The sequence below is a fragment of the Sebastes fasciatus genome, chromosome 7 (genome assembly GCF_043250625.1).
Source record: "Sebastes fasciatus isolate fSebFas1 chromosome 7, fSebFas1.pri, whole genome shotgun sequence".
In the NCBI taxonomy this organism is placed as follows: Eukaryota; Metazoa; Chordata; class Actinopteri; order Perciformes; family Sebastidae; genus Sebastes; species Sebastes fasciatus.
Window position 1 is genome coordinate 33339155 of NC_133801.1, and position 23248 is coordinate 33362402.

The 23248-nt window shown below is 40.7% G+C and overlaps 1 protein-coding gene across 14 annotated transcripts in view; it reads left to right on the forward strand.

The window, feature by feature from the left end:
• tenm4 (teneurin transmembrane protein 4) overlaps window positions 1-23248 on the forward strand; it is a 194603-nt gene that overhangs the window by 133120 nt on the left and 38235 nt on the right. For 10 of the 14 annotated variants that reach the window (XM_074640402.1, XM_074640400.1, XM_074640406.1 and 7 more), the window contains 7 exons: window positions 3067-3186; window positions 8802-9063; window positions 11596-11863; window positions 11975-12118; window positions 15968-16217; window positions 16628-16648; window positions 22375-22607. In XM_074640402.1, coding sequence (XP_074496503.1) covers window positions 3067-3186; window positions 8802-9063; window positions 11596-11863; window positions 11975-12118; window positions 15968-16217; window positions 16628-16648; window positions 22375-22607 — 1298 coding nt within the window. The remainder of the gene's footprint in view (window positions 1-3066; window positions 3187-8801; window positions 9064-11595; window positions 11864-11974; window positions 12119-15967; window positions 16218-16627; window positions 16649-22374; window positions 22608-23248) is intronic. The other 4 variants (XM_074640405.1, XM_074640407.1, XM_074640410.1 and 1 more) reach the window with 1 other exon arrangement.

A 23248-nucleotide genomic window follows, 5' to 3' on the forward strand; every position in this document is an offset into this window, starting at 1 on the left:
TGTTGACATGTGTGAATAATATGCTGTTTGCTACCCTAATGCTGTCCATCTTACAGCATTGTATGCAGTAAAACATGTTTTTTATCTCTACACTGTCTGTATATAGGACATTTTATTTCTTAGTCATCTGTATATGATAAGACTTCAGTAGTCACTCGGTAAACTCAAATATCTACAATATATGAATTACATCAACTGTCATCAAATTAAATCTCTGCCTGTTTTTGAACTAATTGTGGAAAGCGTCAGCTGATACTTGAGAGAAGCACTTGTAACACACTTAGTGACATTTTTCCTCATTGACATTTTTCGGGCCTTCGAGAACCACTCAACCTTTTGCAGTGGACAGAGGAAGAGGCGTAGAGCGTTGAGTAATACTCTTGTCTCTCGCAAGAAGATGCAGCCATAAATAAGTAAAGTCAAGAATCCAGAGATGAGCTGCAAGATTGGAGGCCTTGGCTTACCTAAAAATATCAGTGATAATCTATTATTCATGCTTGGTATTCATTCCCCCACCCACTGACAGATATGAGCGGTTATGACAGGGTGCCCTGGGCTTCAGATGAGCCTTACAGGCACGGTCTCAGCGTCATCCTGATATGCCTGTCCTGGTCACCTGATCATCTCTTTATTGATCCATTAACCGCTTCCTCATGCTAGTAGACATGTTGGAGTGCTATTTCTGATGTTTCCCACCACAAAAAAGCTGCAAAGGTGCCACTGAATAAAGCATCTGCCACTGCATAAAACGTCTCGGCTCTCCACCATGACACACAATACAAGAGACTGCCGAGGCTCGGCAGTGGATGCTGACTGGAATAGTAAACAGGGACTTTGTCCGCGGAACAATTTGGGCAAAGATTGATAGCTGGTTTATAATAGCAAGGCAGAAGCCATTCGCTTCATTTACAGGCTTTCATTATTTTATTTATAACTCTTTTATTAGCGTTAGGCCATTAGTGTCAGAAAATCTCTTGTTTGTTTTCTTCTCAGTGTGCTCTACCCCCTTTTAGCAGCATTATATTTTTGGAGCGCTAAAAATGTACATGGACGTCTAATCATTTTACACTCTTCAGCGTGCTGGGAAACATGCAGGCAGGGGAAGAGAGGGCTTATATTTGCATCAGGGTTTACCCTATAATCAAGTCATTTGAGCAGGTAATGATGTTTTTGTTGCTTCTGCGGTGATGGTACCATTTATTAGCCTCGCTCATTGAAAGTTCTCTCTACTTAAGTCTGGCATGCATTTTTTATTTTTGTCTGTAATACTCCTGAGCAGTGTTTCCTCACAATTACACGCCTGATAAAGGGGGAGATTTTCCAAATTTGTGACAGATTTATGCTGCGTGACTGCTGTATGTCTTTGACGCTTTTTTGTGACGATTTTTTCTTACCAAAAGGTTGTTTCGTTAAAAGTCATTTGTTTTCCAGAGCTACACACCAACCTCTGCTGAAACAGGCAGTTTGTTGTGGTAAATTGACAGAATTATTAAGTATTGCTAGCCCTCTTCATGTCCAAAAAAACATATCTAACAGCAAACTTGATCCACACACTCAATTAGAAGATACAGAAATGTGACATCAATTGGAGAGTAAGTTCAGAACGGCTTGTTCGAATCATGTCAGAATATTTGTGAAGCAATGAGGGGGGGGTATCAGCTTCATGCGTTAACATAACTTACATGACATCAATGACAAAATCCACCCCAAGACTTGGCTCCACTAAGTCTTGTTATCCATAATAGTCCCTCTTTAAAAAGACATAAACTAGAGATGATTTCCCGCTGAGTTCATTTTTCACCACATGTCCTCACTTTGCCCTCTGCGGATGATGTATGATAAACTGGAGGCTGGCGATATAGTGAAGTCCCTTTCGACTTTGCGAATCCTCTTGGACGAGTGGAATCTCATACGGAGGGGGAAGTTTCTGCAGCGAGCGCTTCACGCTTCCTTTGCTGCTCTTTCTTTCTGTTCTATTTGATGTCAATATTTAAATCATTTGTCTTGACAGCGAGGAATCATCTCCCCATGTGGTTCACAGAGGCAGGAAGGAGATAGTTCCACTTTCACAGCTCCATCTGAAGAAAATGTGGATGATTGCCTCTTCAAACAAGACTCTAAAATAAACTGTTGGCATGAATGATTAATCGTAGACAGCCAGGCCCGGGCTGCCGGGTTAACTTTAGTAGTAATTCTGTGTAAATGCATCCAGATAGATCTTTGGGTATGATGAGCAGTATCTCCTTGCTTGTTTACAGTGCAGTGGTGGACAGCCAAGGTCTTCTGAAGGAGAACCGGCCTAATTAACATAAAACTGGGTTTCTGGGGACCGTGATAGTGTGGGGTGAATGATCTTGCCTCTGGTAAGGACATGTTGAGGGCAGCTACTAACACACTAGTGTTAATTGTTTCCAGTACGTGGCAGTGTTTAAGACCCAAATGTATTAAAAATAGCCATGGTCTAATGAAGAAGTGGCAGTGAGGCATTTGTTAGGGGACCCATTTTTTTGCAAACGACTACAGAAACGCTGGCTGACCATGAGTTGGGTCTCGCTAATGACACGGGCGGAACTCGACGGGGGGAGACGTGATACAGCAAGGTCTCAACTCATCAGTTCAGTAAGATTAGGAGGTGAATTTGGATGACTTCCCACTATTGATTGGTGGGGACTGATGATCAGATCTAATTTATGCAGCTTTCTGGAGACCTGATGTCAGTCTGGAAATCTGTCAAGGTCTTGATAACCAGCCAAGCAAGTCTTGCAATCTGCAGTCCTATTATTTCCCTCTCTTGCATTCTGTAATGGAAAAGATAAATCCTCTTTTTTTTTTTAATTAGAGCAAAAGCAAAGTAAAGCTTCCTTATCTCATTATCCTCCCATTCTGGAGAGACAAACCCTCCGAGACATCCTGGGAGGTTGTTCTGTTTCTCTTATGGCTGTTTGTTTTTATTGTGTACAGTATTTCCTTTTGATAACATCATACTTATATGTTTTTTTCCACTTTACTGTTCTCGGTGAAAAAAGTATTCCATCATTGTGACTGTGTCGCTCTTTCTCACTGCAGCCATGCTTGTGTCATTCGTGGACAAGTGGTGACCTCAGATGGAACACCACTGGTTGGTGTCAACATCAGTTTCATCAACAACCCGTCCTACGGTTACACAATCACCCGGCGGGATGGAAGGTAAGAGCTCTCTTCCTTATACTGACACACACACACACACACACACACACACACACACACACACACACACACACACACACAGAAACAAGGGTGTAATGCAAACGCCACTTACCGCTGCCTAAATGTGCTGTACAGAGATGTGACAATGATATTTATATTATTATCAAATAGCGTTGTTTAGCCGTACTGAATTCTAATGATGTGAAGGAAGAAACACAGTTGCCACTGCAAACTGTGCCTCCATTGATCTGCTTTGTGCTTTCATTTGGTCCAATTTTGGAGTTCTCGGCTCAATTCCCAGAGAAATCAAACAAAGCCCTTCTGGTACACTCATAAGCTATGCTTCAGTAGCAGCAGGGAGGGGAAAGAATAAAATATGCCAATTCAAAGCAGCTCACTGGGGCTACGCAACATAGTGCAGATGGACGTTATTTATTTGACAAAGGAAGATTTAGAGATTTAAGTGAGACATTTAAGTTTAGGCCACCGACCTGCAATTAATTTCCTCTCTTGTTGTAGCTTAATAATACTATTTTTTGCCATAGATGTCTTGGGTGAAAAAAATAAACCTTAATTAGAAGTGTGGTTCTTTTCAATATATGTCTATAAATTAATCAGGGCTGTCAGAGTTAACGTGATAATAAAGCGAAATTAGTTTTAACGTCACTAATTTCTTTAACACATTAACGCAACTTGCGATAATTAATTAACCTTTTAAATATCTGACAGGCCGCCGATCTTTTGGAGGTTGAGGAGTGAAGATAAACTAGAAAAACCTCAGGAATCCATTGGTACCAACCATGTCATACTAGCTAAATAACGCTCCAAACTTGTGCTAAATTTTGGCGAGGAAAAACTGACATGGCACATTTCCAAAGGGGTCCCTTGACCTCTGACCTCCAGATATGTGAATGAAAATGGGTTCTATGGGTACCCACGAGTCTCCCCTTTACAGACATGCCCACTTAATAATAATAATAATAATAATAATCACATGCAGTTCGGGGCAAGTCATAGTCAAGTCAGCACACTGACACACTGACAGCTGTTGTTGCCTGTTGGGCTGCAGTTTGCCATGTTATGATTTGAGCATATTGTTTTATGCTAAATGCAGTACCTGTGAGGGTTTCTGGACAATATCTGTTGTTGTTTTGTGTTGTTAGTTGATTTCCAATAATAAATATATACATACATTTGCATAATGCAACATATTTGCCCACTCCCATGTTGATAAGAGTATTAAATACTTGACAAATCTCCCTTTAAGGTAAATTTTGAACAATATATTATATAATATATTTTATATATTATATAATATAATATAACAAAATATTTAAATCGCTATTAATTGATTGTCCATAATTAATTGCGATTTACATATTTTTTATGTATTGACAGCCCTTAAAATAATGCAAACAAATGCACAAACTGACATAGATCATTACCACTATCTTCCTCAGACAACTCCACATATCCTCTGCCTCTACAAGATATAGAAACTCTTTGTCTCTTTTAGCTTCTTGGTGTTTCAGTACAGTACCACTAGAAGCTCTTTGGAGAACGTGGTGAAGTGTTAATGAAACAAGTGGAAAGAGTTCTCCGCTTGGCTTTCTTTGAGCGACTCTATGCCAGCTGCTTTGGCACCAGTAGCGTTTCTCAGAGAAATCCAGACAAAAACCTCCGACTGGTTTTCGACGTGCTTCTTGGACTGAAAAAAGAAAAGGCCTGAGAGAAAAACTTTGGGTAACATTGTCTCTGTAATTTCAGTTCTTTTCTGAAAACGTTTTTTTTAGATAAGATTGCACACGCACACAACCTGTGTATCTCTTATAAGAGTCAGTGTTCGTAAGGTCTTGTGGCAAACCAAGCCTCTCTATCACAGCACAGCATGAATTGGTGTTTGCTCTCCAAGCCCCACTTCCTCCTGACACTTTTATCAGTCAGTGGCACTCTAAAGGCCCACATCGTTGCCGCGGGTTTGATCTTGATCATTTCTTGCTTCTCCTCATTTCTTCCGTCTTCTTGACAGTCTCCTTCTTTTTTCCTCGTTTTACAAAAATCTCTCATCTCCACCTCATCATCTTCATCTTCCTCATCTGCTCTCCATCCCTTCACGCTATCCCTCCTCTCTAATCTCACTGGCCTTAAGCCTTTCCTTTCTGGGCACTACCCTCTCACTTATTTCCTGTACTTTTCCTTGAGCCCAGGTCTCATGTCCTTTCCACTGCTCTGGCTTCCCCTCATCTCTATCCTTTCCCCATATATGCGTGTCCCATTTTTCCTTATGCACCACTCCGTTTTTCCTTCGCAAAGCTCTAGACTCTTTTCTCCCTCCTAGTATATGTGTAAACACTACTCCATCTCCCAGGTTCCCCCTGTAAACATGCCGGGTCTCCTGCAACTCCCCTGCAATCACTGTAAACTGGCTCAGTGCAGCGTGAAATCAGAAATGCACCTGTTCAGCCACTTAGAAATGGGAAAGCTGTCTCAACTCATTTTTATGATGTGTTCTTTATTGTCCAAGGGCTTAGGTTTTAAATTACCTTTTCCACTATCTGGAAAAGTTTTCTGGCCTAAACAAAAGAGGTTAGTTTAGTTTCTTTACAGCTGTGTAGCCATTTTCTGACTGGCTGAGCATTGAGACACACCTGTTCCCTTTAATGCTTTTTCTCCAATAATGAGAAGAATGCTGACCAGCTTATTACATTATTACGTGCTTGGGAGGAGCTCTATAGGAGCCATGATATTTATGGGAAATTGGTACTTAAAGTGGAAAAAAATAGTGCCAGTAATCCCCTTATTCACATGTTGGCGTGTGTATCAGCCGGTATCAGCTATCACTTGCAATTTATTCCTATTTCTTCATTATTTCTTCAAGCATGTTACACTGTGTCAGTCGTAATCTGTTGTGATTTTATTTCTATATTATTATACTTAGCCTATACATCTTGTAGTGTTAAGGTGGTGTGTTTAGTGTTAATAGTTAAAGTGCTTTCCTGTGTTATTTGTAGCCTATAGTCGGGCATCACTCAGGTTTTAGGAGCAGCTACCCACTCAGGATGCTCCTACATATTATGCAGCAAGATAAAGAGACACATTCTGAATTTCAACAGTGAATAAAAGATACTAGGATATATTGGGTTTGCGGCTCCTCCCCCCAAGAACATTTGAGTTTTTTTTTACTTAATACTATGCAATTTGACATCATTTTTGACAATTATTATTATTAGTTAAATGATTATTTTATTATTTACACATATCACAATCTTTGAACGAGCATTTAATTCTTCTGGAAATGTTTGTTTGCCCTGAAAGAGACGATTCAGAAAAAAATTAAATAATGTTTCAATAATTATATTTGTTCACAAATAAAAAAAAGTTATGACAAACAGTTAAATAATTCTTTTACAAAAAGGACGCGAACATTGTATTGATAGATTACAACACCCTCATTCTCATCACCCGTCCCCCCGTCGGCATGTTCTCTACAATTTTGTTTATGTTCATACTACTACTACTATTACTTCTACTTCTACTACTACTATCACTACTACTACTACTACTAATACTATTACTATGTTCATAATGGCTTATGAGGCGCAGCGCAAATACGCTGGTGCTTGTTATGTTTTGCCATTATGCATCTCCCAGAGAACCTGATATGGAAAGGGCAGAAAAGAGTACCGGCAGCTTGTGAGAAGTGCCGATGCGCAAGAAAGAGTCATGGTACGCCAAGGAATAAAATGTAGAAGTGCTCGTACTGCGTACCAGTGAGTACCGGCCCCCTTCGAGCACTGTAGGAAATCCGGTGTGCACTTGACTACTTCTATACTAGTGCCCCAAGATGGCACTGTATAATGGCCACATCCCATGTGTACTTACAATTATTATTGTAATTACTGTTATTTATTCTTTATATTTTGGTGGTAGATTTTTTTCTTGTATACACACGGCACCCTCGCCAAAGAGGACGACGATGTGTTATTACGTGTAAATACAGTTTATAAATGAATGCGGACATGCTGTAGTTGATCCCACACTAGTGAATGTGGCCCTAGCTGAGGTCCTAAAGGGTGAGGAACTGATACTAGTGTACTTTCACTCACTTCAAGCGTACATAAAGTGCCTAGCTCACCTTTACAGGCATCTATACAGTCCTTGTTCACTCGTGCTAAACTTGCATGTCCTTGCTTCACTTTAACACACCGTCCAGCTCATTATAAGTACACATTGGCTGAGAAATGAATGCATATCATTTGTATGAGGCACACCAAGTTCATTGGCAGGGTTAACTCTTTGAGCCTGATGCATTCCCCGAGGGCACAAGCAAGCAAGGCTGTTGTAGGTAGCTTAATAAGTTTTGTCACATGGCTTAAGGCTGTTGTCATGATTGATAACAGCCAGTGAATCCCTTCATCGATTGGCCACGCTGCCCATGGGTATCTGTCCAGAAGTGTTTTTAGCGTGCGTAGCCTCAGCCCTGCCAGGTGTCATGCAGGCTGCAGCCGTATGGCTGCTGACGGATCACGTCAGCACAAGGGTACGACTATCACAGCCCCCATCAGCTCTGCAGCCTCCGCAATACTGGACAAACTCGCACCCAGCCAAGGGCAAAACACCAAGGGCGGGATAAACTTCTGTTTATTGCCACAGCCAATCAGATGTTTAGCAGATAGGGAAGTTAGCAGATAATTTATGTTAGTAGTTTAAACCAAGAGGGAGGTTACCTAGTTTAGAGGCCACTATTTCCGACCTGCTTCTTTACCTGTAATTTGGAAAAAGATGCTTCCCGTGTGAGGATGAGGCGCTGTCCCAGGGGCTCGGAGGTGACCAGGTGCTAATTGGCTTTAAAGAGAAGTGACAAGAGCTGCAGAAATCCAGTGCAGGTGCAGCCATGCTGTTGTCACCATGCAGCAGTTAGAGATGATGAAATTGCCAGAGTGCAGCCTGTTTACTGAGACCCACTCAGGTCAGACCAGAGGCAGAGGCCCTTAAATGCAACAGTAGATGGGATTGCATTGCAGGGCTTTTAGACTGATGTTAGAGTGGACAGCCTTCATCTTAGGGATCGATAGAGAAGTGGCGGCTGCCTCCATCCTGCAGCACAAATCTCTCTCTCTCTCTCTCTCTCTCTCTCTCTCTCTCTCACACACATATAAATGTGAGCACAGGAGCAGTACATTACACACGCATGGGGGTGAAACAGTCACGCCTGAACTTACAGCATGCATGTACTATTTTCCATTCTTCAAATAAAATCTACAGATTATGACATTAATTAAGATACGTGCTTTTAACATTGTGATTAATCATCCTTTTTTATATTTTCAGCCTGTGTGTGCCTGAAAGATAATGCTAAATAGTGAAACAGCATTCTTTCTTCACAGCCTTCATTTATTACTGTTTGATCTATTTTAACAACACTTAATTAGAAAATAGTCATTATATTCACAGTAAATTGTTGCATGGTTTAATCCTCAACACACAACAGATTACATGCATGGCTAATGAGAATTTTCACAGTATTTATTTGTAAAAACATATAATCCATCTCCAGTGTACGGTATGTGAATCAACATTCATCCTCTCTGACATTGTGCACGTCTGTGTTCCAGTTTTGACTTGGTGACCAATGGGGGCATAGCCATCGCCCTGCACTTTGAGCGCGCTCCATTCATCACCCAGGAGCACACTCTCTGGTTGCCATGGGGACGCTTCTATGTCATGGATACCATTGTCATGCGGCACGAGGAGAACGACATCCCGAGCTGTGACCTCAGCAGCTTCAACAGGCCCGGTCCCGTGGTGTCCCCGGCGCCGCTCACCGCATTCGCCGGCTCATGCGCTGAAAGGCGGACCGTCGTACCCGAGATCCAGGTGACCGCCCCGCACCCCCCACCCTGTTCACTACCCTGCGGGGTTGTGATCTACATGGGTTTCTCCTCCAGATGATTCATGCCGCACATCTGGAGGAGACCCTGACGACTATTTATCAAGTGCAAGCGTAATAGTAACTCTGGCTCATGGCAGTGCTGTGATTTTATCTCTCTAGTGTAATTGGTCTGTGGAACTTGGCCGATTTACAATGTGCATTGTACTGTCTCACTGCAGAGCGATGATGATTACCTCGCACACAGAAAACAGCCTGGGCATTTTTAATTTCTCCTGGGTTGTAGTGGGCTCCTCGATTAAGCATACAAGTACCACTGGACAGGATTTACTATTACAGTGGAAAACGCTTATAATGATCACGAAAACAAAATGGACCAAAAAGCTTGGGATAAAAACATTCCTATACGAGGGATGCACCGATTATGGACTGATACCGATGTCACATTGAAGCCAATTACGATGTTTTTATTTTGTTGTGATTTATTTCCCCTTTGGTGTCAGGCAAACAGACATCTTCATTATAAAAAAATAACTGAACTGTCTTCCCTCTTAAAGTCATTCAGTTCATTTATATCTTGAATGAGCACAAATTAAATCTTCCAAATTTATGAAACTATTATATAACCTTTGTTATAACCTTTGTAAATAACTGCTTAAAAAGCCCCTTAGGCCTGTGTATACAACTACCTACTCAATGAGAGGAATTTATTTTTTAGTACTTACATATGCCAACAAAAACATTAAATGTAAATTAAATGTAGTTAAATCATCAGCTAACAACACAACATTGAGCCGGCACAAAACAAATGCAACACACAAACTCCGGCCACTGCCATCGGTGGATGTTATCTTATATGCCGATAGGCCGATTGCAGTGAACGAGGCGAAAATCAGCCGATATCGATAAATCGGTGCGTCCCTATCCTATACGATTGCTGTTTAAACAATGTGCTTATAGTCATCAATATCAATTTAAACTACTTTTTTTTTTTACTTTACTCCCATGATACTTTGCCTCCCGGTAACTCGTCTGCTTCTTGCGGGCTACCTGAGGCCGGTGCTGTGTGCACATTGAAATCAGGATGGGAAGAAGAAAGTAATTTCCTCTCAATAAAAAACATAAGTCTCCTCGAAGCAATGAGAAACAATCGTGGCTGCTAGTGATGGTGACAGAAAACAAATGCGGACGGGGAAAGCATCGGTGGTTAAAGCGGCGTTTGAAACAGCTGTGCTGTATTTTGAAACAGTAAATCATATTCCGTAAATAGAAAAGCTGCCCCCTTTCATTACTTTATTTTCATGTACGAAATGTCAGTTGTCACAAATGAAGTTAATTAGATGGTAATCTGCATGAGAAATAAAGAAAAAGAATAATAATAATAATCATCCACTCATAAAGATCAATTTGACCCAGAGAGATGTGATCACTATAGGAGGTTTCCACTGACTGTATATTTCATAACTGTACAATATTTTGATATCTCTCTATATGTGTCTTGTTTGTGCAAGCACACACGTGCACGGTCTGGTGTGTGCGCAGGTGAATGTGTGTCTACTGTATGTCTAGCAGGCATCTCTGTGCCCTTCTCTAATTACTTTGTCTCCGACTTTGCTTCACAAGATTTATGGCATATCAGTGAATTTAGTAGGCAGTCCTGTCTATTTATAGCAGCATTGTCTTTGCTATTCCTTGAGCTGTAAGAGAGCGCCATACGGGGACATCATTCCAATTTACACTTGTCTTTAAAAACAGGGAATTCTGATCAATTACCCGGGCATGGTTTCACACAAAGACACATCATAAGTGACGTGTCGCTCTGACCGTGTCGCTCCGGGTAGCTGTTTTAGTTGTTACTTTACATCTTGTTCTGTGCCGTGGAGACGGGCGACGAGAGGTCATTTAATTAGAGCAGAGAGGAGTTGGTCAAGCAAACCAGTGCTGTCGACCCCTTGATCCTAAATACGAACACCGTACAGTGAGTGCTGGCCTACTATTGTATCATCAAGAGGTTACAGGTCTGACCTCAGTGGAAACTCCCAAGGCCACAACACACTGTCTCTTACTAAACCAACTTTTATTGCTCTGTATATAATCGGACTGTGCCAGCTCTGAGTCCAAGGGCACTGTTGTGATGCCACTGTCATATGAATGGCAGGGAAGACTATTGTTCTATTATTAATTCAATTATGAAAATACTCCCTGGAGTACATAATGAAGAAATCCTCCATTGGATTCCCTGTAACACATGAATATAATTGTCTTCTAATTGATGTCTTTAATCTTCCCATGGGTCAATATATTTGGTTGGAGGCAAGACTGAAAAATATGTGACAAATGTTGTAGTGGCCACTGACCAAAGAAATGACAAATTGATAATCTGTGCGAGATAAAGTTATTAATCCGACCTTAAACACTGAAGAATTTCCAAGCACTTTAGAATTTACAATTCCTGTCAGGTAGCTTATGGATTTATGTTTGCTTTTTGTAAATTATAAGCTTTCTTTTTTTGTCCATAGTCTCTGCAGGAGGAAGTGCCCATACCAGGGACGGATATGAACCTCGGCTACTTAAGCAGCAGGACTCCGGGTTATAAGTCAATACTGAGGGTGACCCTCAGCCACTCCACAATCCCTTTCAACTTGATGAAGGTTCACCTCATGGTGGCTGTGGAGGGCCGGCTGTTCAGGAAGTGGTTTCCTGCAGCCCCAAACCTCTTGTATGACTTTGTGTGGGACAAGGCTGATGTCTACAGCCAGAAGGTCTACGGTTTGTCTGAAGCTTTTGGTGAGTGGTCAAGTCTCATATATGTTGCGTATTTTAGTTTTTTTTTTTTTTTTTTTATCCAGAACGTGTGTGGTTGACTAATGCTACTTTTATCTTTGCTTCTTTTCCTAGTATCTGTGGGTTTTGAGTACGAGTCATGTCCAGACCTCATTCTGTGGGAGAAGAGGACTGCTGTTCTACAGGGCTACGAAACCACTGCCTCCAAACTAGGAGGATGGACTATCGACAAGCACCATGCTTTAAATATCCAGAGTGGTGAGTCAACTACTAATCCCATTTTAAATTCCTCTTCTCCTACTCAAAAGATGATTTTATGCTAAAATAAATCTTAATGTTAACAACCTATCTATTAGGCGTGAGAAAAAAAATTGATTCGCCTATGTATTGCGTTTTTTTTTTTTTTTTAGCAATTTATGTTAGTGATTAAAAAGAAGCTAGCATAATGCAGATCACTTCAGTACATTATTATTTATTTTTTTATCATTATTTATTTTTTTATTTGCACATATATAAAACTGCACAAAATCCAGTCAATGAAAAAAAAAAAAAGAAATGTGTCAGGAGAGGTCAAGAAGCCACAGGCTGATACAAAGGACCTCCGATCAACCCCAGGAGAAAAAACTATAACAAAAAAGGAATAAAGATCTAAACTAACATCATTTTAAAAATACAACAAAACTTAAACAACAACAAGAAGCACACAAAATGTGCAGAAATACCCTAACCAAACAGTGGAAAACAATCCAATAAAAACAATGAAATACATACAGAAAACAGTACAGAAAAAAAGAAAATACATCTAAACATATCAAAAGATAATTAGACATCATGAATTAAATGTGATGATAATTTCCTTTTAAAATGTTCTAAGGATAACGAGCTCTTGATGACATGTATTTTGGTGTTCCATATTTGTACACCACGATATCTGAGGGAGTAATGGCCATGTTTTGTTTTGTAAAAAGACAGGTGAAGATGATTAACCTGTCTAGTATTATGTGAATGAATTTGAGAATTAGATTTAAAGAAGTTGCTAAACGATGATGGTAAAGAAGAAGGCAAGAACATAGGTGGAACAGAGACCTCCTTAGAGTTTGACAAAGTTGCCAATATCATTAAAATTACAAACTAATAACAATTATTTAATTTGATCGCAAACAATCATCTAATTTAAGTAGCCAGGTTGTTTTTGTTTTATGAAATGAAATCTCATTAGGACTCACTAATAGACCTGTCATTTGTTAAGATGGAAACATTTTGCGGTGTAAGTCTTCAGTTTGCCGCTCCCTATCGCATTTTACACACATCATTCTGCATGTGCCCAAGACTGCAGCTAAGTACCACCATGTCCACCCGGTGTCTTAGATGATGCTTTTAGTGTAACATTGAATTGTCCTCTCCATCTGTTGCGTTTTTAGGCTTTTTTTTTTTTTCTTCAATTCACCGGTGTCACACAGTCTGCCACAGATCAATCTGACTTTTTTATTACTGCTGTCCATTTTTAGGTGAGGGGGGTCAATTTTCTTATTGCCAGCAAATTACTCCTGAAAGGCAGAAGTGGGAATGAAGAGAGAAAAACTTAGGGGCAGCAGCACCTGTCACTGGCTCGGCTTCACAGTCTGTTTGTGTCTGGCAGGGCTCATCAGAGGAGATGAGGCATACTTATATGAAAAGTGCTCAGGAAGGTAGCATTTTGATCTGTCACACTAAACCTGCTGAGTCTCAATGTGCTGTCCGGAGGACGGAGAGAGCTGCTACTTGCCCCTCCACCACCATCACCACCTCCACTGCCAGTTCCTCCACCCCACCCCACCCCCCCTTTTGGCACCTCCATGTCTTGTTCATGCCCAGCATTTTTAGAATCATCCCTAATTTAATTGCTGTCAGTCTGCTACTCCCAGCAGCAGCAGCCCCTGATATTAAATCAAGTCCCAGGAAGGAGATGCTTGGCTGATCTTTTCTGATAGACCAAATGTTGTGCTGCTCAGAGAACTCAGGTCACCAAGTACCATCAGAAGCAGAAAAAACTACCGCAGACATGCAGATGCTGAATTTCAAATATGATTACATTGATTGGGCGGCAGGAACATCTTTACATTAACATATTTGAACATTTTCCAAGAGTAGATTGGCAACACTAATGGAGACATTGTGTGTATGTGCGTGTGCATGCCTGAATGCCTGCACATGAACTGCACTCATACGGCTTTTTATTCATGTGCAAAGCCGGTGGAGTCGGAACGGCAGGCACAATGCTATTTTTAATCGGGGCAAGTCAATTTTTTTGCGATTGTGCCTGTGTGGTAATTTTCTAGCTCCGAGAGATTTCCACTTGTGCCAAGGGCTTTTTGGTCCTCATTTTGGCGTGAAATTGCGCCTGTGTTTCCATCCGCTAAGACCACCTCTTATTGCAAACACGGGCACACAGAGCAATTTTCATGGCTTCAGTCGGCGGAGGTGCACACACAGACCTATTCAAAATCACATCAGATTATTGTCTGTGTGTTGACTTTCTCTTTTTATTTTCTCTTTTTATAAATTTTCATCTAATATACTTCTTGAACTGCAATAAGCGATCTTGAGCCACTAGGAGACGGGGACTCGCAGCATCACAGCGCTAGAATAGTTCTCATCAGTAACGTGCAGAAACAGAGCAACTTGAAAATCTAATTTTAATCCTTTCGCTCGCCGCCTGTTAACTGCACTGCTCAGTATTACACACACATCAAGCAGCATCTTAATTAATGGATTAAATCTTCTGACATGGAATTCTAACATATTCATACTAAGGCTGTCAATCGATTAAAATATTTAATCACGATCAATCACAAATGAATGATACATCTTTCATCCAGATTTTTTATCTGTTCAAAATGTACCTTAAAGGGAGATTTGTATAGTATTTAATACTCTTATCGACATGTGAGTGGGCAAATATGCTTGCTTTATGCAAATTTATGTATATAGTTATTAATGGAAATCAATTAAAAACACAAAGCAATGACAAATATTGTCCAGAAACCCTCACAGGTACTGCATTAAGCGTTAAAAAGTATGCTCCAATCATAACATGGCAAACTGCAGCCCAACAGGCAACAACAGCTGTCAGTGAGTCAGTGTGCTGACTTGACTATGACTTGCCCCAAACTGTATGTGATTATCATAAAGTGGGCATGTCTGTAAAGGGGAGACTCGTGGGTACCCATAGAACCCATTTTCATTCACATATCTTGAGGTCAAAGGTCAAGGGACCCCTTTGAAAATGACCATGCCAGTTTTTCCTCGCCAAAATTAGCTCAAGTTTGGAGCATTATTTAGCCTCTTTCATGACAAGATAGTATGACATTGTTGTTACCAATGGATTCCATTATGCCAGTATCTTCACTCTGGCTTTAAAACTGAAAAATCGCAAATTACATTAATGCGTTAAAGAAATTAGTGGCGTTAAATTCCTTATCCAGAGTGGTGGCCGAAAAGGTCAGAGGGGGTCGTATGCTGTACAGATCGTAAAGTAAAATTGATATATGCATGCAAACATACCTAAATATGACTAACTGGGTGCCTTTGTAATCACTGTGGTTAAAAGTACAGTCAACTGTTACTACCGGTAACACATTTCATATTTTGTGTAGTTGTGTAGTAGCTGCATGAATATCATTTTCTTGTAAAATAGGTTTGTGCACATCATTACACGTGTACAGGATTTTAAGTGCCTCGTAAAATGTAAATCCAACTTGAAATGAGACATCATCTGCCGTTGGCGACATGTTTTGGGTGCTATATATTCATTATTGGGCTGCTGTGTAATAAAGCCTCTCGAAGAAGTTTTTTCTTGGGAGACACTGAACTGGATGAACTTCCTGGCATATTAGGAAACACTCTAGGACGACAAAGAGGATTAGAAAAGCTGATTTAACTGCCTGTTGTTTAAGCCCACCTCTGGATACTAAAATTGCAAACAATTCGCTATAACCATTTGGTCACATCCGTTTTCACTTGCTCCACTAGTCTGCCTTTTTCAGGAAAATAGAGCCCAGTCTTCAAGCTATGCTCGACCTAAACAGGTTGCAGGTGTTACTTCTATCTTTCCTGTGTCCTCATCAGGTATTCTTCACATGGGCAATGGGGAGAACGTCTTCATCTCCCAGCAGCCTCCCGTAATCGGCAGCGTGATGGGGAACGGGCGCAGGCGCAGCATCTCCTGCCCCAGCTGTAATGGCCTTGCTGACGGAAACAAGCTGCTGGCCCCCGTGGCTCTGGCCTGCGGCTCAGATGGAAGTCTGTACGTGGGCGACTTCAACTATGTGAGGAGGATTTTCACCACGGGGAATGTCACCAGCGTCCTGGAGCTCAGGTAATGGAGGAGTAGCCTACTAACATTCACTCAGGACCATGAGCTCAGATGGGCTTGCACACAGGTCATAAACCACTGAGGTCGATTGAGATAGACAGAAATGCCCTAAAGGCCCAGGATTGATGGTCCTGCCTGACTCATCCACCTGTATCAGCTGGAGTTTGGCCCTGATCGGGGCTGAAGAGGATGTAACGGGGTCTTAGCAGAAGACGCTCCAGGAAAAGATTAATTTCTTTGATAGTTAGCAGGGAGCAAGGTTTGAGTAGATAAGGAATATGATGTTTTCTCATGATTCTCTCTTTTAATTAATTCTGCCCACTAACAACTGTTATTTAATTCTATCCACTAACAACTAACATTTCCTCCTATTTTCTCTTCCTCTCTCATTTTCTGCTGCTCTTGGCAAACAGAAATAAAGACTTCAGGCATAGGTAAGCCATACAGTGTTTGCTTGAATTAACATAGAAAAGGGCTACAGTCCACATCCTTGATGTCGAAGTGCCCTTTTGAGCCCATTTCAGACATGCAGCGAGAAGATCATATCTTAAAATACTGACCGAGTGCTTTAATATTCATCTTCATAAGGCTGGAGGTTTAGTGGTTTATTATTAAAGGTTTATGAGTTTACTTAATCTCTGGATTCTTAGTCACTACAGTGTTTATGCATCTGTATGTGTGATGCAATGAGAGAATGCAGCTGATTGTTGGCTCAGTAGAAGCTGCACTTTTCCTCAGGATTGATAATGGCAATCAAATTACATTCACCATTATATGTATACAAGGATTGAGTAATCTAGTATTACGCTTTCTAATTAGGGCTGTCAATCGATTCAAATATTTAATAGTGATTAATCACAAATTAAGCGCAGATTTTTATCTGTTCAAAAAAATACCTTAAAGGGAGATTTGTCAAGTATTTAATACTTTTATCAACATGGGAGTGGGCAAATATGCTGCTTTAAGCATGTATGTTTATGTATATTTATTATTGGAAATAAATTAACAACACAAAGCAATGACAAATATTGTCCAAAAACCCTCACAGGTAGCATAAAAAATATGCTAAAATCATAACATGGCAAACTGCAGCTCAACAGGTAACAACAGCTGTCAGTGTGTCAGTGTGCTGACTCGACTATGACTTGCCCCAAAACTGCATGTGATCGTCAGAAAGTGGGCATGTCTGTGAAGGGGAGACTGGTGGGTACCCATAGAACCCATTTACATTCACATATCTTGAGGTCAGAGGTAAAGGGAACCAATTGAAAATTGCCATACCAGTTTTTCCTCGCCAAAATTTAGCGTAAGTTTGGAGCGTTATTTAGCCTCTTTTGCGACAAGCTAGTATGACATGGTTGGTGCCGATGGATTCATTAGGTTTATATTTTTTCTTTCTAGTTTCATTAGATGCCAGTATTGTCACTCTAGCATTAAATGAGCCCGCTACAACCTAAAAATGACTTGTTGCATTACTGCGTTAAAGAAATTAGTGGCGTTAAAACAAATTTGCGCTAACATGTTATTATCGCGTTAACTTTGACAGCCCTGATAAAGATACATCGTAACCTAGCAACACTACAACAACAAATGAAAAAATGTTTTCTTTTTAGTTTCATATGATACCAGTATTTTCACTCTAGCTTTAAAACTGAGCCCGCTACAGCCTAGAAAATTGAAAAAGAAATTAGTGGTGTTAACGCAATAATAACGCGAAAATAACACCTTTGACAGCCCTAATTCAAAATGATTGTGGAACATCCATCTGCTAAGTAATGTCAATATTTCAGAGTGGGATATAGAACATACATTGCATTGCCAATTTATTGGGTACACCGTGCTACATGCGATCCAACATAAGAACAAGAAATCCAACCTCTATGAAACACACCATTTTCAGTTTTTTGTTGTCAGAAAGGTGTTGCAATGCAATTCTACAGTCATTAGGAGACTTAATGTTGTTGAATTATATTAAAATGTAAAAGGAGCCAACACCTTTCCATATTATAAAATACAGATCAATTGCGCTGCATGCTTCAGGTTAAAATTGATCATAGAGTTAATCAACACCTTCCTGACACTTTCAATAGAAAGATTGAATATGATTCTTAATGGTTATGTATGTAGCTAGGTGAGCCTCATAAGATGGCAACTCAGTGTCGATTTTATCAGTGGCTTAAGATGCAACGGCCTCATTTTCTTTGGCAGGTGGCGGTGAGGGAGATCTCTGCATGTTGTCTTTAGATACCACGGCTCAGGCAAAGGGCTATTGATTGATTTTCTATCAGAGGGTCATGACTTCAGCTGGGGAACATGTAGTCAAACTGGGGATGAAAAGCCAAGTGATGCTCACTGTCACTCTGTTTCAAGAGTGACCACATTAACAAAACACTCAGAAGCTCTCTATTGCTTTTTCTCTCTAAGCATCAAGCTTTTGTCAGTCTTTGTATCTCAAATGTCTTTTGTGCAGAACACAAATGTTAGTGCGCTCACATACACTAGCTTAAAAGCAGCCCGTACAGACTCCTGCCATGTTTGCTAGAGCAAAAAAAAAAGAAATGTCAAAGCTCTGTCCCTTTGCTCTCAGCACTCCAAACACATTTACATATTAAAAAGGAGATTTATGTTGGAAAACACAGCGTGTGTCTGTATAAAACGGGTGGCTGCCTCCTGTTCGTGTGTGAGCTAGCGATAGGACAGGGAGGTGGGTGATCTCACTGCAATGTTCATTGACCCCCTACTAAGGATGTCCCCATCCACTCCAACCGCGCTCCCTCCGTTGCCGCGCCAGCATGCTGCAAAATCCAATTATCTTCTACAAACTAGATGTTGTCAGTGAATATAGATGGAGTATATGGCCATAGCTCAAGGTCAGGGAATAACGCCTCATAGTTTCAAACACTATGGGGGACCAACACTGTTCTACATGCAAGTGGGAGCTGATAAGGTATCAGCCGATTGCACATGGCAGATAGAATGCAAAGTAGAATCCAGTTATTGAGGCTTGCTACTGACCTACTCTAAGACAACAGTGTGTTATTTTTTCCTAAGCCAGCCAGTTGTACCTGGGATGTACTGTAGACCAACATGTCAGTCAGCCTGGTCAGTGGGCTGATGGTGACATGTGTGCCCGAGGTTTGCTGCAGTGTTCTGTCATCACTGATTCACTGAAGGTCAATTGTCATTTAAAATTACATACCAGAGTTGACAATTCCAAAGACCCACTGGTCTTTCTTCTTCTTGTATTATAAAAAAATATAAGCTTTGGCACTGTCATGCCAACCATAAGCCCTAAAAGAACCCTCAAGGTCATAGTTGAAATACGGTCTTAATCCACTTTGAATGACACCCTGCTGACAGGTTTCTCAGTAATGCTTATCAGGTCTGGCAGAACTGTGCTGTATCCTGCCCTGATAACTCTGGTCATCTTTAAGGTGGCTGCTGAACACTACATGGCTAAACTGGTTACTAATTCCTTGTTCTGTCTGATCAACAGTCAACAACAACAGGAACAAAAGATGCAAATTATCACATTTGTAAAGCTGGAACCAGTTTTGTATTTTTACTTGATAAAGGTATAAATGAGTTATTGGTATGATAGATTAGCCAAATTGCTGTTGTTACATTTCCTGACAATCAATTAATCAACGAATAAAACTTACTGAAAGGGATCAGGCAGCTGTTTTTCATGTGAGTGGCAACTGTAGAGAAAGGAACATTTATCCAAGTCCAATTTGTGCTACGTATGTACTGTATTTATGAGAGCACGGAAGTCGTATCTGTCAGTCAAATGTGCCACTTTCAAAATAAGATTTGTCCTGACTATAGTCCTATATATAGTGTATATAGTGTATACACTATATATAGTATATAGTGTATATATATATATCTATATAGTGCCTAGGACTGGGTATCGTTTAAAAGTTTACAATACCTGTACCAATACCAGTACCCTTAAAGTGATACCGATACCAATATACCTTGTTTGATACCTTTTTTTCTACTTCATTCAATACCCACCATGTGAATGGAAGCATTCACTTGCCTAAAATGCCACCACAACATTTATTTTCATCGGATGCCACAGGCATGTAGTAGAGCCATACTTTCTAACGTTTTGGTGGCACCTCGGCACACTGAGCTGCCAACTCTGGCAAATACACCTTGCTCGACTTCACTACACCACAGACTGTACGGGTTTGTAGATGCTGCACATACTTGGCCAACCTTGAGACCTAAAAAAAATAGCGAGGATTTCATAACCAGAGCGGGAGGACAAATTTGACTTTCAGAGACTTTGTTTCCTGCATTCTGGTGACTTTTAAAGAAGGAAAATAACAAAATAATAAGTACCCTGCAACAGCATTTTTTGTTAAATATGTCTACTTTTAAATTTACTTTTAATTCCCAGGAAAGAAAACTGAATAATTCACCCCTCTGGCGTGAACTTGTGTGAATCTCTGGTATAAACTAGGCTAATATTCATCAGTTTTCATTAATACATTCTTTTTTTTTGAGTATTTCTTTCTCTTAGTACTCTCCATTTCTCTCTCCTTCTCTCACTCACTGATGGCCCTTTCAGACACAACGTGACAACGGCACCACTGCGCTCTTATTTCCAATGGCTTGCGCCACACCGGCTTTTCTGTGATGCTGTGATGTGCGGCGAGCGTAGCTCATACCGCGCCGCGGTTTCACGTGCAGCTCTCCTTCCTGCATCTTCCCGCCGGGAAAGGACATTTGGTGTAGCTCTGTTGCTGTCCAGGTGGAAACAGTAGGGCTTATGGCTTATGCAGGCCGCACAGTGCGAGAAACATGTTGAGATAATGAAAAGAAAAACAAAGCTGTGAAAAATTTACATAAATTGGGATGAATGCAGGAGAATTGTGACCCCGGGAGAGGGCATTAAAAAATGGGAAAATCGGGAAGGTTTGCAAGTATACTGCTGCAGTAATAGGCCAATCACACGTGACATTAAATGCTTGTGGTGATTGGCTGTGATCAAACCATACATATATTCATTCTTTTCTAGATCTGGATACAAAAAGGACTGAATGAAGGTATCGTTCGATACTACTTGGTACTAGGTTATTTTGGTCGATACCTTAAAGGTATTGAGTACTGATACCCAGCCCTATTGGGATTAGGTGTTTTTAGTTACAGTCTGTCATGGTTTGTTTATTATATACTGTACAGGAGCAGGTTCCTAATGGGAATAGTCTGTAGTCTGTCACTTCATTTGTACAACTATGGATTTGTCTACAGTCATCTTTGTTTACTGTGTTTTCTGACACCTATTCTGACTGGAGTGTGCCAATAGATTGCACGCGTCCCGCCACAGCAGGATTGGTTATATTTGGTCCTATTGTCTATCCGTCAGGTTGGGCAACCTCCCGTGGATATGAAGGATTACTTTGCTGACTTGGTTGGAAGTTTAATAGGATATTTTTTTATGTGCTAGAATCTCTGCCTGATGGATGCACGGTGTGTCGCAGCTATGCATTTGTGTTTCTCTAAAAAAAAATCCCAAGGGAAACAGAAAACACACTTGTTTGTAGTTCCTCTAGCAATAATCAGTCGACTGCTACTGTATATAGACAGATAATAATATCAAAAAGATTTCTTGGGTCAGGGATGGGGGAGTAATTAGGATTTCTGTCAAAGGATCCGATGCACCCCAATGACTGAGTCCCACTAGATCCTCATTTCTCTCTGTCTTCCTGTTTCACATCTCCTCCAGCATTGCTATTGTTTCAATCATTTCAAAGACATCTGTATACATATACAGTATTTTCACATAATGTCTACTGCGTATAGTATATCTATACACATACATGTATATTCAGACGCATGGACTTCCCACTCTCTTCTGACAACAGGGATTTCTAACTAAGCTGACTGTATTGTAGATGAGTTATAAGCTCCACCATTATGTCATGTTTAATCTCATTCTATTTTGCCATGTTTAATCTCATTCCATTATTCTTTTTCCGTGTCCGTGGTTTAAACTGTAATTGTGCCCAATTGACTCTCTAAATGGCTTTTGAATCCATTTTAATTGTATTAAACAATGTTTCTCATTGAAAGCACTGTAGCCCTTCCAGCTTTTATTGACTTGGTCTTCATCTTCTTCTTCCTCTCTCTTCCCTTCGTCTCTCAGCAACAGCCCCGCTCATAAGTACTACCTGGCCACCAGTCCGGTGAACGGTGCCGTCTACCTGTCGGACACCAGCAGCAGGAAGGTGTTCAAGGTGAAATCCCTGAGCGTTGTGAAAGACGTGGCCAAGAATCTGGAGCTGATGGCGGGCACCGGTGACCAGTGCCTCCCGTACGATGACACTCGCTGCGGCGATGGAGGAAAGGCGGCTGAGGCCACTCTCACTAACCCCAGAGGTATTGTATCAATGCTATTATAATCAATGTAGTGTGTGCAGTTCCAAGTCAGTTGGGGGATTTGTTTTCTCTTTTCTTTTCAAGCAGATTGCTGGATAGTTGGAGACAGTAGTCCCAGAGGCTAGATCAATACTCTTCAGTTTTCATGCATTCAATTATCTGGCCTCCATCACTAGCTACTTCCATGTAGCTCACTAGCTTCAGTTATTTTAAAACTATGTTTTTTTATAGCCTTTCCTTGTGCTTCCTGCGGTCTTCTTTGTCTTGTTGCTTCCATATCTGGATGATGCATTAGTCACCAGATCTCATGCTTACTTGTTGTCCACTGGGATGACATTGTGATTCATATGTACTGAAATAACACTCTCAAGTCCCGCTGAAGTGCGCAGCATGTAGTGTATAGTGTAGGTTTGCGTCGAAAATAGAACATTTTGCCGTAACTACTTCAGACGAGATGTTCATAGCTGCTTGAATATTGTTTGACAGAGCCTGAAGTAATAGGAAAAATACAGAGACGTGCATAGCTAAGGTTTCTATTCTCCGCTTCATTGATGTTTGAGGCTGAGAGAGCATGAGAGAAAGAGACTACATTGATGAAATTTTAGTTGTAATCGAATCAATACATACAGTACTCTTCATCT